At 43.7% G+C, this 19,691-nt stretch overlaps 1 protein-coding gene across 1 annotated transcript in view; it reads right to left on the bottom strand.

The window, feature by feature from the left end:
• Positions 1-19,691, bottom strand: part of SLC6A14 (solute carrier family 6 member 14) — a 52,574-nt gene that overhangs the window by 17,692 nt on the left and 15,191 nt on the right. The window contains exons 5-6 of the mRNA XM_060756089.2: positions 15,719-15,857; positions 5,888-6,020 (exon numbers count right to left, since the gene is read on the bottom strand). Of these exons, the coding sequence (XP_060612072.2) occupies positions 5,888-6,020; positions 15,719-15,857 (272 nt within the window). The remainder of the gene's footprint in view (positions 1-5,887; positions 6,021-15,718; positions 15,858-19,691) is intronic.

The raw sequence follows: 19,691 nt of genomic DNA, 5'->3' as shown, positions 1-19,691 counted from the left end.
AAAAGGTAAAGGTAGTCCCCTGACATTAAGTCCAGTCATGTCTGACTCTGGGGTGTGGTGCTCATCTCCATTTCTAAGCCGAAGAGCCAGCGTTGTCCGTAGACACCTCCAAGGTCATGTGGCCGGCATGACTGCATGGAGTGCCGTTACCTTCCCGCCGGAGCGGTACCTATTGATCTACTCACATTTGCATGTTTTCGAACTGCTAGGTTGGCAGAAGCTAGGGCTGACAGCGGAAGCTCACGCCGCTCCCCGGAATCGAACCTGCGACCTTTCGATCAACAAGCTCAGCAGCTCAGTGCTTTAACCCACTGCGCCACCGGGGGCTCCCCTCTCCGTTTAGACACCTCCAAATGGAGAGGAGGAGGAGGAAGACCCTGGAGGAGAAGGGGGGAAGACCTCGCTGCTGCTGTTGCCCCACTCCGTGCTCTTCTCTCTGCCCTTTGAAGCCTCTGCTTCGCCTAGAAGGCTCAAAATGTGCCAGCAGCATTCTCTCCTGACGTTTCACCCACATCAGAGATTGGGAGGTCTGTTGGAAACTGACTCTCCCCCATTTCCTTCTCAGCTTTGGAATTATTACTATTATTATATTTATTATTCTATTTACAATTATTACGTTATTATTTTTATCATGAATTATTTATATTTATTAGATTGTTATGTGTTATAAATGACAGACATCTTGAGAGGTTGGGAACTCTGTTGGAAACTAGGCAAGTGGGGTTTATATATATCCCTGTGGAATGATGTCCAGAGTGGGAAGAACTCTTGCCTGCTTGAGGCAAGTGTGAGTGTTGACACTGGCCACCTTGATTAGCACTGAATGACCTTGCAGCTGGATGCCAAGTTTTTAAACTGTGTTTTCTATATACATTGCAAATTTACCCTTGGTTTGCTTCTGATGCAGCAAATGACCTTGCAGCTTCAAAGCCTGGCTGCTTCCTGCCCGGGGGAATCCATTGTTGAGACGTATTAGCTGGCCTTGATTGACTCTTGTCTGCAAGGCCATTGAATGCTAATCAAGCTGATGGGATTTGGAGTACCTTCAACTGATTCAGCTCAGACTTCCACAGGCCATTAAAACTCCCATTAATGACAGATCTGAACCAAACTTGGCAAGTTGGCACACAGAACCTCCATGACCAGCAGAAAACACTGGAGGGTTTGGGAGGAATTCACAGTAATAGGCTCCTAGTGTTACATGAGACCTCCAAGGGCCATCCAGTCCAACCTCCTTCTGCCATAAGCGAAAAACACAATCCAAGCACTCCTAACAGATGGCCATAGAGACTCTGCTTAATAATAATACTATTATTAATAATAGTAATAGAATCATAAAGTAGGGAGACCTCCAAGGTCCATCCAATCCAACTTCCTTCTGGCATAAGCGAAAACCACAATTAAAACACTCCTGATAGATGGCCATTTAGACTCTCAATAATAATAATAATAATAATAATAATAATAATAGCAGCAGCACCCTGGGGTAGTGTGGTGGTATGCAAAATAAAGTAATGAGAAGCAGCCAGAGATTTTTTTTGTTTGACAGACATAGATTAGATTAGTATGTGTTTTGCTGCCAAATTTGGTGCCAATTTGTCCAGCGGGTTTTGAGTTATGTTAATCCCACAAACGAACATTATATTTTTATTTATATAGATAAGGTTATTCTATCTTTAGTCATCTCAGTGGACTTACTTGTTGTAGTCCAAAATATTTTATTTTCTTTGGAATTGCTATGCATTCTAGAAGAAGTCCTTGCAGAAAGGAAGCCGTTCGTTCCGTAAACACACAATATTTATTTAAATGTGTGTGTGATGGAATGTATTGCAATTTGCAATTCCAAATAAAATAATATATATGTGTGTGTGTCTGTGTGCATGTATGTGTGTATGTGTATGTATATGTATGTGTATGTATTAAGGGCTGTTCTGTCTTCAATTGTCTCAGCGGAATTGTCATAATGCAAAGATCTTGTATTTTCTGTGAAACCTTTGTGTCGTACTTGTAGATCAAAAATAACAACAAAAATATTTGCATTTAAAAAACATTAATTTGTGTTAATTCTATGTAATGTAACTATATGAACATAATGTAAGTAACCTTCTGGTTTTAAGGTAACTCTTTATTCACCTCTACCTTTTTTTTCAGTGATTGGTTTTTATTTGGGGGGGGGGGGGCGCCAAAATAATGTTTGCTTACCATTGAAAATTACCTAGGGCCGGCCCTGTCTCACTACAACATGGACTCAACTTGGGTGACTTCACACAAGAATTCATCCAAAGCTGAAATCCTGTCGGTGATATCTGTACTTCAAAGTTGTGTGTGTATGTTGTCTATTGGAGGGCCCACAAAGTCCTCCACTGAAGGATAAATGAATTTGGAAGAAATTCATCATTCCTTACTATAACTGAATGGTCTGGGCAATTTCTCACAATAATTCACCCAGAGCTGGAATCCTGTTGGTGACATAGACAATTAGACATCTGTATTTCAAAGCTGTGTGTGTGTGTGTGTGTGTGTGTGTTTGTCTATTGGAGGGACAGAAGGCCCTCCATCAAAGGATAAATAAATTGTCATTCTTCACTACAACTGGATGGTCTGGACACACAAGAATTTACTGAAAGCTAGAACATGGTGACGTAGACATCTGTACTCTGTACTTCAAAGATGTGTGTGTGTTTTTTCACTGAAGGATAAATGAATTTGGAAGAAGAATTCTTCCAAAACTAGAATCCTGTTGGTAACATAGACATTTGTACCTAGCTCCTTAAAGTGACCAGATTCCATACTGGAAACCAGCCAATAGCTTTGCTTCCAAATGCATAACTGGTTACAGTATTTTGGCATGAAGAATGTTCCCACACACCAAAACATTATTTACAAGTAATGACTGTAATTGATGTACTGCAATCCATCATTCCTGTTTCTCTCCCACCCTGACAGAAGATAAGACAGAAGCAAACATTTTAATGCTGCGGTTGGAGGAGGAAGCAGATACAGGGATTTCTCCATTACTAGTTTTGTCTCCCTTGTCATGCTGCAAATATGCTGCCAGATGCCTTGAGTCTCACTATTGAGAGAAAGGTGGGATACAAGACGAGAATAACAACAACATTGATACAGGTTGTGTATCTGTCATCTGTAATTCTGAAGTCCGAGACGCGCTGAAATTGTCTCCAGGGAGACCGAGAGAGTGAAATGTTTGGATTCTGGTTCTTAAATGCACCTAAACTATAATTTATCTATTAAACATACATGAATTTCAGGTTTATACTTAGGTCCCTTCTCCAAAAATCCCAAAAAAATGGAACATTTTTACCTCTCCGAACGTATTCTCCCCTATGAACCATCAAGATGATTAAGATCGTCTGGAGAGACCCTGCTCTCGGTTCCACCGGCCTCGCAAGCGCGTCTGGTGGGGACGAGGGACAGGGTCTTCTCGGTGGTGGCCCCTCAACTCTGGAACTCTCTCCCACAGGAGATCAGAACTGCCCCCTCTATCCTGACATTTAGGAAACAGGTGAAGACTTGGTTATGGAGACGAGTGAGCCAACACCCTGAGATATGGATGAAGGATGATGAACACCGATTTTAGTGGGACAACTGACCATTATAGTTATTGATTGTAATTGCTGTTTTAATGTTTTATTGTAATATGTATTATGATGTTTCATTGATTGTATGTGATATTATGGTTGGAAACCGGTCAAGAGAGGTGAGAAGGCCGGTATACAAAACTTTTAAATAAATAATAATAAATTTCTGGTCCCAGATATTTTGGATAAGGGATGCTCAGTCTACAAAAACAACAACAGCATCTAAAGCTATTTAGGGCTTTGCACAGTAATGCATTCTCTCCTCTCAGCCTCTATACTTGAGAAGCCTTTGGACCATTTCCAAAAGAAGCCCCTTACAGTAGTCTGTCTGAGATGCTACTGGGCTTTCTTCTTTTCTGTAACCCCAAACTGGTAGCATGATTTGCCTCCTGTTGAAACCGTGACTTATCAGAGAACATTGTCTGCCATGTGCGTGTGTATATATGTATACACTCCCATTGGCAGCGTGCCACAGGAATTTGACGTCTCCGTCGGCATCCCAGGATCACCCCCAAGAGAGGTGTGTCAGTCAAGCTGGCCCATTCCGATGAAACTTTTATCTGTCCCAAGATACCCATAGAATTCCTTCGGCAGCTTCTCGTAGGAGGGCCCTAAGGTCCTCATGCTAAATTGGCCCTGAGCTGGCCAAGGTAAAGACTGGTCCCACCCAGGAGTGCAACCAAGGAAGGGATTTGGCCCTTCCCCACTTAGGATAATCATTTCTGCTCTCTCAGGGTTTCACCCAGCCAGTTCAGCTGGTTCTCCGGTTGCAAGCAAGATCATCCCATTTGCACCCACCACCATCACATGCCAAGATGTCTGTGAAACTGGCAAGAGGTCTTGGGCTTTTTAAACTCTTTTTTTAACTCACTATAACCATAGCCAAATTTCTCTAAACAGGTCATAACAACCTTAAACAGGTGCTGAACACCCCTAAACAGGCATTAAACACCCTAAACAGGCACTGGAGACCCCTAAACAGGTGCTAAACAAATATAGACAGGCACTAACACCCTTAAGTAAGTGCCAAACACCCCTAAACAGGTGCTAAACAATTTTAGACAGGCACTAATAACCTTAAGTAGGTAGCAAAAACACCCTTAAATAGGTGCCAAACACCCCTAAACAGGAGTCAAACATCCCTAAACAGGTGCTAAACAAATGTAAACAGGCACTAACAACCCTAAACAGATGCCAAACACCCCTAAACAGGCACTAAACAGGCACTAAAAAATCTAAACAGGTAACAAATGCACCTGAACAGACATTACAGACTCTAAATAAAGTCCAGGCACTCCTAAACAGTTGGTTTTTTTTGTCATGTCAGAAATGACTTTTTTTTTTGTCGTGTCAGGAGCGGCTTGAGAAACTGCAAGTCGCTTCTGGTGTGAGAAAATTGGCTGTGTGCAAGGATGTTGCCCAGGGGACGCCCGGATGATTTGATGTTTTTATCATCCTTGTGGGAGGCTTCTCTCATGTCCCCGCATGAGGAGCTGGAGTCGATAGAGGGAGCTCATCCACCTCTCCCCGGATTCGAACCTGTGACCTGTCAGTCTTCAGTCCTGCCGGCACAGGGGTTTAACCCACTGCGCCACTGGGAGCGTCAAGAAGTGACTTGAGAAACTGCAAGTCGCTTCTGGTGTGAGAGAATTGGCTGTCTGCAAGGATGTTGCCCAGGGACACCCGGATGTTTTGATGTTTTATCATCCTAGTGGAAGAGCGCACAGTGGCGCAGTGGGTTAAACCCCTGTGCCGGCAGGATTGGAGACCGACAGGTCGCAGGTTTGAATGCGGGGACAAGAGAGAAGCCTCCCACAAGAATGATAAAAACATCAAATCATCCGGGCGTCCCCTGGGCAACATCCTTGCAGATGGCCAATTATCACACACCAGAAGCTACTTGCAGTTTCTCAAGCCGCTCCTGACACGACAAAAAAAAATCCTTATGGGAGGCTTCTCTCATATCCCCAGATGAGGAGTTGGAGCTAATAGCGGGAGCTCATCTGCTCTCTCCCCATATTCGAACCTACGACCTGTTGGTCTTCAGTCCTGCCGGCGCAGGGGGCTCCGTAAACCGTTGCGGAACACCTTTAAACAGGCATCAAATACCTTAAACAGGCGTTAAACTTCAGAAAGCCAAAAGATAAATCTCCAATATCCCAACATTTTGTCCTTTTTGGCCCTCTTGACACCTCAAGTGCCCCCTTCCCAGCTTTAGGTTTGTGCCCTGAAATGTCATGGATCTGGCAAAGGACTGTAAGGAATGGCTCATCAACAAACTCGCTTACCTTCCCAGAAGACTTGATCCCCTTGAATAAGGCCACGCCTACTATGAGCCAGGAAAGGAGAAGGCAGAGGGCGAGATACCAGACAACCTCTCCGGTCTCGTCTAATCCTGATGACCGCTGGAGGACCTTTTTGCTGGAAGGACAAGATAGTGAAAGTGTCAGTAAGGAGACACCTTTGGACACGGCAGATGGAGCAACTGAAATGGGAAAGAAGGTGCTGAGATATTACTTAGGACTTCATCAGAGGGAGCTGGGGGAAATACGGGACAATCATCTTCTTTGTGTGGCATTCTGTCTTTAAAGGCTTACCCCCATCACACAGAATATGTATAAATATGTCATAGGGAGGAGGGAGCAAGCTTGTTTTCTGCTGCCCTGGAGACTAGGATGCAATGGAACAATGGCTTCAAACCACAAGAAAAGAGATTCCATCTGAACATTAGGAAGAACTTCCTGACTGTGAGAGCTGTTCAGCAGTGGAACTCTCTAAAGCAGTGGTTCTCAACCTGGGGGTCGGGACCCCTGGGGGCGGGGGGTCATGAGAGGGTATCAGGCGGGTCGTCAAAGACCATCAGGAAACACAGTATTTTATTACTACCTCTTCATTTCAATGGTTGCTCCTTTCTTTAGGGAGCTCACTTTTATTCTCAATAAAAACACTTAAAAAAAAGAAAACACAGTATTTTCTGTTGGTTATGGGGGTTCTCTGTGGGGAGTTTGGCCCAATTCTATCATTGATTGACAGAATGGTCTTTGATTGTAGGTGAACTATAAATCCCAGCAACTACAACTCCCAACTGTCAAGGTCTATTTCCCCCAAACGCCACCAGCGTTCACATTTGGGCATAACAGGCAAAATGTCAGGCGAAACATCAGGAGAGAATGCCTCTAGACCATGGCCATATAGCTCGAAAAAACCTACAACAACCCACAGTATTTTCTGCTGGTCATGGAGGTTCTGTGTGAAAGGTTTGGGCCAATTTTATCGTTGGTGGGGTTCAGAATGCTCTTTGATGGTAGGTGAACGATAAATCCCAGCAACTACAACTCCCAAATGTCAAGGTCTATTTCCCCCAATCTCCACCAGTGTTCACATCTGGGCATATTGAGTATTCATGCTAAGTTTGGTCCAGATCCATCATTGTTTGAGTCCACAGTGCTCTCTGGATGTAGGTGAACTACAACTCCAAAACTCAAGGTCAATGCCCACCAAACCCTTCCAGTATTTTCTGTTGGTCATGGGAGTTCTGTGTGCCAATTTTGGTTGAATTTCATCATTGGTGGAGTTCAGAATGCTCTTTGATTGTAGGTGAACTATAAATCCCAGCAACTACAACTCCCAAATGATAAAACCAACCCCCCGCCCAACCCCGCTAGTATTCAAATTTGGGTTTATTGGGTATTTGTGCCAAATTTGGTCCAGTGAATGAAAATACATCCTGCATATTGGATATTTGCATTACAATTCATAACAGTAGCAAAACTGCAGTTACGAAGCAACAACAAAAATAATGTTATGGCTGGGGGTCAACACAATATGAGGATCTGTATTAAGGGGTCGCAACATTAGGAAGGTTGAGAAACACTGCTCTAAAGAGACTCCAACATCAGATGAATGGATAATCAAGATACTTGATATTTTGAATATGGACAATGTAACTCAATTACTTAGAGCCAAACAGAATCTTACAGTGGAAAAGACAGACTGGTCCCCATTCAAGAATTACGTCAACATCAAACAAACATAGGCTGGTGAGAAGAAAGCTTCGAAGGAATACAACAATACTAACACAACTATGCGGGGAAGTAGTAAATAAATCAGATACGAATCCCTTCTCGTACTTCCCTTTTTTCTTTTTCTATTTTTTCCTCTTTCCCCCCTTTTTTTCCTTCTTCTTACGCTATTCCTTCTCCATTTTTTCCCTTTTTTTCTCTTCCTGTTCTTCACATATTCACACCTTTTAATTGCATTCTTAATCTTATGATATACCAATACGTAAATTGTACCCTTAACCCAGTCCTTCATTAAAAAATCAATTAAAAAAACTTCCTGACTGTGAGAGTCATTCAGCAGTGGAACTCTCTGCCCCGGAGTGTGGTGGAGGCTCCTTCTTTGGAAGCTTTTAAACAGAGGCTAGATGGCCTTCTGTCAGAGTTCTGTGTGCCAAGTTTGGTTCAATTCCATCATTGGAGGAGTTGAGAATGCTCTTTGATTGTAGGTGAACTATAAATCCCAGCAACTACAACTCCCAAATGACAAAATCAATTCCCCCCTCCCAACCCCACCAGTATTCACATTTGGGTGTATTGGGTATTTGTGCCAAATTTGGTCCAGTGAATGAAAATACATCCTGCATATTAGATCATAGAATCATAGAATCATAGAATCATAGAATCAAAGAGTTGGAAGAGACCTCATAGGCCATCCAGTCCAAACCCCTACCAAGAAGCAGGAATATTGCATTCAAATCACCCCTGACAGATGGCCATCCAGCCTCTGTTTAAAAGCTTCCAAAGAAGGAGCCTCCACCACACTCCAGGGCAGAGAGTTCCACTGCTGAACGGGTCTCACAGTCAGGAAGTTCTTCCTCATGTTCAGATGGAATCTCCTCTCTTGTAGTTTGAAGCCATTGTTCCGCATCCTAGTCTCCAGGGAAGCAGAAAACAAGCTTGCTCCCTCCTCCCTGTGACTTCCTCTCACATATTTATACATGGCTATCATATCCCCTCTCAGCCTTCTCTTCTTCAGGCTAAACTTGCATGGAGTGTCGTTACCTTCCCGCAGAAGCAATACCTATTGATCTACTCACATCTGCATTTTTTCGAGCTGCTAGGTTGGCAGAAGCTGGTCCTAACAGTGGGAGCTCACCCCGCTCCCCAGATTCGAACCGCTAACCTTTCAGTCAGCAAGTTTAGCAGCTCAGCTAAATTTAATGACGATTCATAAAAGTAGCAAAATTACAGTTTATTTATTTATTTACTTTACTTTACTTTACTTCTATACCGCTTTTCTCAGCCCTTAGGCGACTCAAAGCGGTTTACATAATATAAAATCACAAGACAGTATCCAAAGCAGGTTAAAACACATTATACATTCTACATAACAATCAATATCAAGAGATGATCATTATCATAATCATATTGCCTCAACAACAAATCAGAATCCTTTCTCGTAATCCTTGTTCCATATTCCTATGTTCGATTGCACCGTGTTCCTATATTCCATTGCACTGATTACCCAAATGCTTGTTCGAAGAGCCAGGTCTTCACCTTCCTCTGGAACGCCAACAGCGAGGGGGCCTGTCTGATGTCTGCAGGTAGGGCATTCCACAGCCGAGGGGCCACCACCGAGAAGGCCCTGTCTCTCGTCCCCGCCAGGCGCGCCTGCGATGCAGGCGGGACTGAGAGCAGGGCCTCCCCAGACGATCTTAACGTCCTGGTCGGTTCATAGGTGGAGATGCGTTCGGAGAGGTAAGTAGGGCCGGAACCGTTTAGGGCTTTATAGGCTAATGCCAGCACTTTGAATTGTGCCCGGTAGCAAATTGGCAGCCAGTGGAGCTGGCACAACAGAGGAGTAGTATGCTCCCTGAGAGCCGCTCCTGTTAGTAACCTGGCTGCCGAGCGCTAGACCATTTGAAGCTTCCGAGCAGTCTTCAAGGGCAACCCCACATAGAGAGCGTTGCAGTAGTCTAAACGGGGTGTAACCAGAGCGTGGACCACCATGGTCAAGTCAGACTTCCCAAGGTACGGGCGCAGCTGGCGCACAAGTTTTAATTGTGCAAAAGCTCCCCTGACCACCGCCGAAACCTGGGGTTCCAGGCTCAGCGATGAGTCCAGGGTCACTCCCAAGTTATGAAGTAGCAACGAAAATAATATTATGGTTGGGGGTCACCACAACATGAGGAACTGTATTAAGGGGTCGCGGAATTAGGAAGGTTGAGAAACATCTATCCTTCCATGCTGGTAACTTCTTCTGGCCAAATCTTTCCAAGGAAAGCTGTGATAGGGTTGTCAAAGATCAGAACCAACCTGAAGGCACACCACAACAATATAGTTTCAATCTATATTGCTGTCAAATAGGTTGCTATCTGCCTTTAGTCCCAAGATGTAAATGAATAAAATACACAATAAACATCTTTTGAATGTCGCCACTGTGTAGGTGGCAGATATAGGAATGGCTTGGAGGATCTGCACTCCAAAAGGTAACCATTCCCAACAGATGTGCCATTCTTTGCATGCCGGCGTCCAACCACAAACCCGCTTGCCAGGGTTGCCTTCCTGTCCTCAAACACTGATCTTTTCCTGTTGGTTTTGCAGCATTTAGCCTTTAGTCCTGCAAGGTGTAGCATGTTTCCGCCCATAAACAAGCCCCAGTGTGCCTCTGCACATTCTCAGAGGCACCCACACAAGGATGGGGTGCGTCTCATTGCTTCACCTCGGCTTGTTTTCATTAATTACCAAACTAAGGCACTGTGACCCACATGCAACAGGAGTAATGGTTTGACCTACACAACTGCAAAATATGCATCGGTAAGCATTATATACAATAGACGTTTGTATTCAAATTCCAAGCAAGTGAGTCTCCAGAGAAGACGCATGCAATCTTGGAGAAGAGATAATACCCCAAACATTCGGAAGATCAATCCCATGTGGTATTAAATATCCATCAGTAGGCTTTCTTATCATTCATAACAGATGCAAATAGAATTACTGCTGGATTCCAGCTCACATGAGAAATCTCCAACATCTATATAAATAAAAATGTAATGTTCGTTTGTGCTACCATCAGAACTCAAAAACCACTGGGGGAATTGACACCAAATTTGGACACAAGACACCTAACAGTCCAATTTATGTCCTCCATTCAAAAAAATTGATTTTGTCATTTGGGAATTGTCATTGCTGGGTTTTTTAGTTTACCTACAATCAAAGAGCATTCTGAACTCCACCAATGATGGAATTGGGCCAAACTTAGCACACAGGGCTCCCATGACCAATGATGGATCTGGACCAAACTTGGCACAAATATTCCATATGCCCAAATATGAACACAAATGGAGTTTAAGGGAAATAGACCTTGACATTTGGGAATTGTCGTTGCTGGGTTTTTTAGTTTACCTACAATCAAAGAGCATTCTGAACTCCACCAATTATGGAATTGGGCCAAACTTAGCATACAGGGCTCCCATGACCAATGATGGATCTGGACCACACTTGGCACAAATATTCCATATGCCCAAATATGAACACAGATTGAGTTTAAGGGAAATAGACCTTGACATTTGGGAATTGTCGTTGCTGGGTTTTTTAGTTTACCTACAATCAAAGAGCATTCTGAACTCCACCAATTATGGAATTGGGCCAAACTTAGCATACAGGGCTCCCATGACCAATGATGGATCTGGACCACACTTGGCACAAATATTCCATATGCCCAAATATGAACACAGATTGAGTTTAAGGGAAATAGACCTTGACATTTGGGAATTGTCGTTGCTGGGATCTATAGTTTACCTACAATCAAAGAGCATCCTGAATTCCACCAATGATGGAATTGGGCCAAACTTAGCACACAGGGCTCCCATGACCAATGATGGATCTGGACCAAACTTGGCACAAATATTCCATATGCCCAAATATGAACACAGATGGAGTTTAAGGGAAATAGACCTTGACATTTGGGAGTTGTAGTTGCTGGGATTTATAGTTCACCTACAATCAAAGAGCCTTCTGAATTCCACCAATGATGGAATTGAACCAAACATGGCATACAGGACTTCCATGACCAACAGAACACACTGGAAAGGTTTGGTGGGCATTGACCTTGAGTTTGGGACTTATAGTTCACCTACATACAGAGAGCTCTGTGGACTCAAACAATGATGGATCTGGACCAAACTTGGCATGAATATTCCATATGCCCAAATATGAACACAGATGGAGTTTAGAGGAAATAGACCTTGACATTTGGGATTTGTAGTTACTGGGATTTATAGTTCACTAAAATTAAAGAGCATTTTGAAACCCACAAACGACAGAAATGGGGCAAACTTCCCACACAGAACCCCCATGACCAACAGAAAATACTTAAGGCCATCCAGTCCCACTCTCTTCACCAGGGCAAGAAAATGTAATCAGAGCCCTCCTGACAAAAAGCCATCCAGTCATAAATATAGATAGATATGATTCTCTCTCACACACACAGATATAGTATCACAGATTTGAAAGAGACCCTTGAAGAAGGACTATGGTATGTTGCATACTCCAGTGTAGGCAAACCAGACAATTTCCACATCAACACGGACAAAGAAACAACAAAAAATACTGTTTACTCACAAGCAGAAAGGAATTACATATATTAAAAACCAACACTTTCTCGTTACTTTATTTTCCAGATCACCAGACTGGGCCACAGCAACGCGTGGCAGGGGACCGCTAGTCATTGATAAAAAGGAGGTTCATTTAGATCTGGAAGATCCCTTGGAACAATCACTCCTTTTGCGATGGGTCTATTTTGTGATCGTAGACAAGATGATGATGATTGCAACCATCTACATCAGTGTTTCTCAACCTTCCTAATGCCACAATCCCTTAATACAGTTCCTCATGTTGTGGTGACCCCCAACCATAACATTATTTTTGTTGCTACTTCATAACTGTAATTTTGCAACTGTTATGAATCACAATGTAAATATCTGATATGCAGGATATATTTTCATTAACTGCACCAAATTTGGCACAAATACCCGATACACCCAAACTTGAATACTAGTGGGGTTGAGAGGGGGCTTGATTTTGTCATTTGAGAGTTGTAGTTGCTGGAATTTATAGTTCACCTACAATCAAAGAGCATTCTGAACTCCACCAACAATGAAATTGAATCAAACTTGGCACACAGAACTCCCCTGACCAACAGAAAACACTAGAAGGGTTTGGTGGACATTGACCTTGTGTTTTGGAGTTGTAGTTCACCTACATCCAGAGAGCACTGTGGATTCAAACAACAACAACAACAACAACAACAACAACAATCTTTATTTATACCCCGCCACCATCTCCCCAATGGGAACTCGGGGCCTCTTACATGAGGCCAAGCCCAATCAACAAATTACAGCAAAATAAAACCAAAAACACATGCAACAAACAACAACATCATCATTACATAAAACATATGAATGCATTAACAATATAAGATTACAATAAACACAGTCACAGTGACAATGGCAGCTACATGTGCGAGATAATGATTAAAAACTAAAAAACTTGGGTGAGATAAAAGGAGAAGCAGGTTATTTGCGGAGGGGGGCTCATTAAAACGGGGATTGTGAGATTGAGCTTTCCCACAAAGGGGGGATGGACGTATACTCCAATGACAAGAACGTTGAGGCTGAGCAATAGTATGAGATTGTATACCTACTCACCAAAGGTGCAGCGGAAGAGCCAGATTTTAAGGTTCTTTTTAAAGGTTTCTAGGGTAAGCGCTTTCCTAATGTCTCCAACAATGATGGATCTAGACCAAATTTGGCACGGATACTCAATACGCCCAAATGTGAATACTGGTAGAATTTGGGGGAAATAGGTCTGTAGTTGCTGGGATTTATAGTTCACCTACAATCAAAGAGCATTCTAAACCCCACCAATGAGAGAATTGGGCAAAACTTCTCACACAGAATCCCCATGCTTTGAAGGGACTTGTTGACCTCTCTCCAACCTTGCATGCTCTCCCTCTTCCGCACATGCACAACATGCTATCATGTGGTAAGCACAACTGCTCTTCCATCCCTTATTAGAGTTTCAGAAACAGCCCTTCCCTTGGCTGACAGGTTGATCAATTATAGTGGAAGAGGGGTCTTGGTAGGAGGATTCGCTGTCTGTTTCCAAAAAGGAAGAGAAGGACAGGAGGAGAGATCTTCAGCCTTCTCTGTCAAAGGGGTTTCCAAGACCATCAGAAATATGTTTTCTCATGGTCTTTGGTGACCTCTGTGAAACCCCCTAACAACCCCCTCAGAAGTCCCAACCCCCAGACTGAGAAATGCTGATATACATGCTTAACTGCCTCTACATCCCATCAGTAGTTCAACAGTGACAAATGCAAGATACTCCACTTAGGCAGAAAAAATGAAATGCAAAGATACAGAATGGGGGATGCCTGGCACGAGAGCAGTACGTGTAAAAAAGATCTTGGGGTCCTCGAGGACAGCAAGTTAAACATGAACCAACAATTTGATGGAGTGGCAAAAAGCCAATGGGATTTTGGCCTGCATCAATAGGAGCATAGTGTCTAGATCCAGGGAAGTCATGCTACCCATGTTCTATTCTGCCTTGATTAGACCACACCTGGAATATTGCGTCCAGTTCTGGGCACCACAATTGAAGAGAGATATTGACAAGCTGGAATGTGTTCAGAGGAGGCCGACTACAATGATCAAGGGTCTGGAGAACAAGCCCTATGAGGAGCGGCTTAAAGAGCTGGGCATATTTAGCCTGAAGAAGAAAAGGCTGAGAGGAGACTTGATAGCCATGTATAAATATGTGAGAGGAGTCATAGGGAGGAGGGAGGAAGCTTGTTTTCTGCTGCCCTGGAGACTAGGATGCGGAATAATGGCTTCAAACTACAAAAAAGGAGATTCCATCTGAACATTAGAAAGAACTTCCTGACTGTGAGAGCTGTTCAGCAGTGGAACTCTCTGCCCCGGAGTGTGGTGGAGGTTCCTTAGAATCACAGAATCATAGAATTGGAAGAGACCTCGTGGGCCATCCAGTGCAACTGCATTCTGCCAAGAAGCAGGAATATTGCATTTAAAGCACCCCTGACAGATGGCCATCCAGCCTCTGTTTAAAAGTTTCCAAAGAAGGAGCCTCCACAACACTCTAGGGCAGAGAGTTCCACTGCTGAATGGCTGGATGGCCATCTGTTGGGGGTGCTTTGAATGAAATATTCCTGCATCTTGGCAGGGGGTTGGCTGGATAGCTGGACTGGATAGTAGCTGATGGTTTCAAGTCAATGGGGCAGAGAATCCACTCCTGGTTTTAGTTCCACCTTCCTATGAGCTATCTGAGGTCCTGGATATCTTTTTCTGAAACCCTTTTAAAGCATGGATTATAATCCAAGGAGATTCAGCCTCAGGCTGTTTTAGTGATGCCTACTTTGATGCTCAGCAGAACCGGAAGCGTTGTTCCAAGCTTGGGATTACCAGAGACAGGCATTTGGATAGCCTTCAAGGAGCTATCCATGGTGATGAATGAATTGGGCCCTCAGCACCTTGGACAGCGTCTTAATGCTCCTGCTTCAGCTTGACTTTCCTGCCCCTGGCTGCATAATTAATTCAGTTGGAGACCTCTAAAGCTGCTATGGGTTTGTGGGAGTTGTAGTTTGGTGAGGCACCAGTACTCTTTGAGCAGGGAAACCTCAAGGCAGTGAGAAACCCAAGCTCCCAAGACTTCATTGCATGGAGTCATAGTGGATAGAGTGGTGTCGAGCTGCATTAATTCAATGGTGTGGATAAGGCATGGGCCAACTTGGGCCCTCCAGGTGTTTTGGACTCCAACTCCCACCATTCCTAACAGCCTCAGGCCCCTTCCTTTTCCCCCTCAGCCGCTTAAGCGGCTGAGGGGGAAAAGGAAAGGGCCTGAGGCTGTTAGGAATGGTGGGAGTTGGAGTCCAAAACACCTGGAGGCCCAAGTTGACCATTCCTAATATAGATGCACCCTGAGACCTTCTATATTGTGGACATCTTGAAGCTCCAGCCCTTTTCCTCGTCCCAAAAACCCTGCAGGACACATTAAGAAGCAACGCATGAAAGCATGGAAAATAACTGGCCTGGTACTCACTTCCAGTATTGCTCACTGGGCACCTGGGTTTTGGCGAAGATCTTGGTGTCATTGAGGCAAGTCAAGTTATGGTCCATAATCCAGGAGTAATTGGCATGGATCACGGTTCCGTCTCCCAACGTGGCATTGCAGTCAGAGACTGGAAAGGAAGAAGGTGCCATTGTGAGACACGACAGAAAGAAGAGAAGACAGCGACTAACCATTCCGAGAAGGCATCTACATTGTAGAACAGACACCGTTTGATACCATCGTAACTCCAACGGCTTAACGCTATAGAATCCTGAGAGTTGCAGTTTTGCAAAGCCTTCTCTGCCAAGCAGCGCCAAACTACAACTCCCAGGATCCCATAGCATTGAGCCACATCAAGTAAAGTGGATTCATTTTACAATGTGGGTGCATCCTTATAAGAATTACGCATTTCCGCTACCTTGGCAGCCACCTCTCCACCAAAGTCAACATTGACACCGAAATACAACACCGCCTGAGCTCTGCGAGTGCAGCATTTTTACCGAATGAAGCAGAGAGTGTTTGAGGATTGGGACATCCGTAGGGATACCAAGGTGCTTGCTTATAAAGCTATTGTCCCTCCAACCCTGCTGTATGCCTGCGAAACGTGGACTGTCTACAGATGTCACATGCAACTCCTGGAACGATTCCATCAGCGCTGCCTTCGGAAAATCCTGCAAATCTCTTGGGAAAACAGGCGGACAAACGTCAGCGTGCTGGAAGAAGCAAAGGCCACCAGCATTGAAGCGATGGTCCTCCGCCATCAACTCCGCTGGACGGCCACATTGTCCGGATGCCTGACCACCGTCTCCCAAAGCAGTTGCTCTACTCCGAACTCAAGAACGGAAAATGGAATGATGGACAGGAAAAGAGATTTAAAGATGGGCTCAAAGCCAACCTTAAAACCTCTGGCATAGACACTGAGAACTGGGAAGCCCTGGCTCTTGAGTGCTCCAGGTGGAGGTCAGCTGTGACCAGCAGTGCTGCAGAATTTGAAGAGGCACGAATGGAGGGTGAAAGAGAGAAATGTGCCAAGAGGAAGGCGCGTTAAGCCAACCCCGACTGAGACTGCCTTCCACCTGGAAACCAATGCCCTCACTGAGAAGAAGATGCAGATCAAGAATAGGGCTCCACAGTCACCCACGGACCCACCAGCACACTGATCATAGAATCATAGAGTTGGAAGAGACCTCATGGGCCATCCAGTCCAACCCCCTGCCAAGAAACAGGAATACTGGAAGACTATCCTACTCGGCCAACGAGGGATCGCCTAAGTAAGTAAGTACTCATTTTATTTTCAAAACAGCAGTGAATCATTTTAGCTATTTCCCTCGTACAATGGAAATGACACTGTTGTTGAATGCTCATTCGCAATTCAGGGATAATTCCATTCAAAAGTTGCATGTGGTTGATTTGCACAGAGACCAGGATTATTTCTGCAGAAAATAACACTTCTGTGCAAAACACCATTGTGTTGTCAAAGGCTTTCATGGCTAGAATCACTGGGTTGCTGTGAGTTTTCTGGGCTGTATGGCCATGTTCCAGAAATATTCTCTCCTGATGTTTTGCCCACATCTGTGGCAGGTATCCCCAGAGATTGTGAGGTCTGTTGGAAGCTAGGCAAGAGGGGTTTATACACCTGTGGTATAATGTACAAGGTGGGAGAAAGAACTCTTGTCTGTTGGAGGCAAGTGTAAATGTTGCAATGGGCCAATTTGATTAACATTAAATGGCCTTGCAGCTTCAAAGCCTGGCTGTTTCCTGCCTGGGGGAATCATTTGTTGGGAGGTGTTAGCTGGCCTTGATTGTTTCCTGTCTGGAATTCCCCTGGCTTTTTAGTGTTGCTCTTTATTTACTCCATTTATGATGACAATGATGACAATGACCACAATCACAATCACCAATGAACTGAATTACCAATTATTGGCAGAATAGTTTGTTTGCTTTTTTGTATTCTAGTATTTACTTTTTTGTATCCCAGCTGCATTAAGATCACTACTGACTGAAAGGTTATGAGTTCGAAGCCAGCCCGGATCAGAGTGAGCTTCCAACCATTGTGTAGCTTGCTATCGACCTTTGCAGCCCGAAAGACAGTTGCATCTGTCAAGTAGGAAATTTAGGTACCGCTTATTAACTAATTTATTTATTTATTTATTTATTTATTTGCTTTACTTCTATACCGCCTTTCTCAGCCAAAAAGGCGACTCAAGGCGGTTTTTATGATACCATAAAATCTCAAGCAAGCAAGCAAAGAATGAGGAAGTACTCCATCAGTGTCACAAATGGATGGTGAAGTGACAGCTCCCCTGGTGGCCAGAATACCCTCATGAAAGCTGGAAAGTTAAATAGCCTCTGTGTGTCTCTCTATATATGTTCTGTGTGTATGGCATTAAATGTTTGTCATGTATATGTACATTGTCATCCGCCCTGAGCTCCTGCCGGGTAAGAAGGGTGGAATATAAATACTGTAAATAAATAAATAAAAATTTACACCCATGTCAGACAACACAGAGAAGCCACTGAAATCCACAAACATGTGGACAATTTCAACACAAAGGAGAAAACCATGAAAATGAACAAAATCCAGCAGCCAGTGTTAAAAAAAACTCTAAAATCAGGACAGTAAATATAGAGGAACACACAGAAAACAGACAAGAAACAATCAGGGCCAGCCAACATCTCTCAACAAAGGATTCCACCAGGCAGGAAGTAGCCAGGCTTTGAAGCCGCGAGGATATTTAGGGGTAATCAAGGTGGCCAATTGCAACATGCACACTTACCTCAAACAGACAAGAGCTCTTTCTCCCACCCTGGATATTCCACCGATATATAAGCCCCACTTGCCTAGTTTCCAACAGGCCTCACAACCTCTGAGGATGCCTGCCATATATGTGGGCAAAACATCAGGAGAGAATGCTCCTGGAACATGGCCAGACAGCTTGGAAAACTCACAGCAACCCAGAAATAATATTTATGTGCAGAAAAAGCTGCTTCTTGCACACAAAAATGCTGCAAAGAATAAGTCTTCAATTGCAATATTTTTTTGGCACTGGAGAAAGCTTTTTTCTGCCTAGAAAATAATATTTTCATGGTCTATTGCTTCCCCCCCCCTAAATTATGGGCTTTTTTTGGTTTGTTATTTGATGTATATTAATTGTATTGTATTGATTGTTTTGTTATTGCTTTTGTGTATTGATGTATTGTGGACTTGGCCTCATGTAAGCCGCTCTGAGTCTCTTGGGGAGATGATGGCGGGGTATAAATAAAGTTATTATTATTATTATTATTATTATTATTATTATTATTATATTAGCATTAAAGGCCAGAGCCCTCTGTGGTGCAGCGGGTTAAACCACTGATCTGCTGAACTTGCTGACTGAGAGGTCGGCGGTTCAAATCCAAAGAGCGGGGTGAGCTCCCATTATTAGGCCCAGCTTCTGCCAACCTAGCAGTTCAAAAACATGCAAATGTGAGTAAATCCCACAGGAAGGTAACGGCATTCCATGCAGTCATGCTGGCCACATGACCATGGAGGTGTCTATGGACAACGCCGGCTCTTCGGCTTAGAAATGGAGATGAGCACCAACCCCCAGAGTCGGAAACTACTAGACAATGTCAGGGAAAAACCTTTACCTTGGAGCGTTGGTAGCGGGGTATAAATAAAGTATTATTATTATTATTATTATTATTATTATTATATTTTGTCTCCTTTCCACCGAAATCTGGGCTTTGCATAAAAAAACTTTTTTCCTGCAAAAATACTTTTTGTGTGCATAAAAACCATCTGTTTCCTGCATTTCTGTGTCTTTTTGGCATAAAACCCAGGGTTTTTTTTGTTTGTTTCCAAAGACTAAAAAATCATCCAAACATACAGAACTCTCTGCCACTTTTGCTCGCTTGAGAGACAGCTTTTGCAAATATTTGCCCTGCATAAACAAAGGGGATGATTTATATCTTTAATTTCTGT

This window comes from Anolis sagrei, chromosome 10, assembly GCF_037176765.1.
Source record: "Anolis sagrei isolate rAnoSag1 chromosome 10, rAnoSag1.mat, whole genome shotgun sequence".
NCBI classification, from domain to species: Eukaryota; Metazoa; Chordata; class Lepidosauria; order Squamata; family Dactyloidae; genus Anolis; species Anolis sagrei.
Note: the sequence above shows the minus strand (reverse complement) of the source record. Positions and strands in the feature narration are given on the sequence as shown.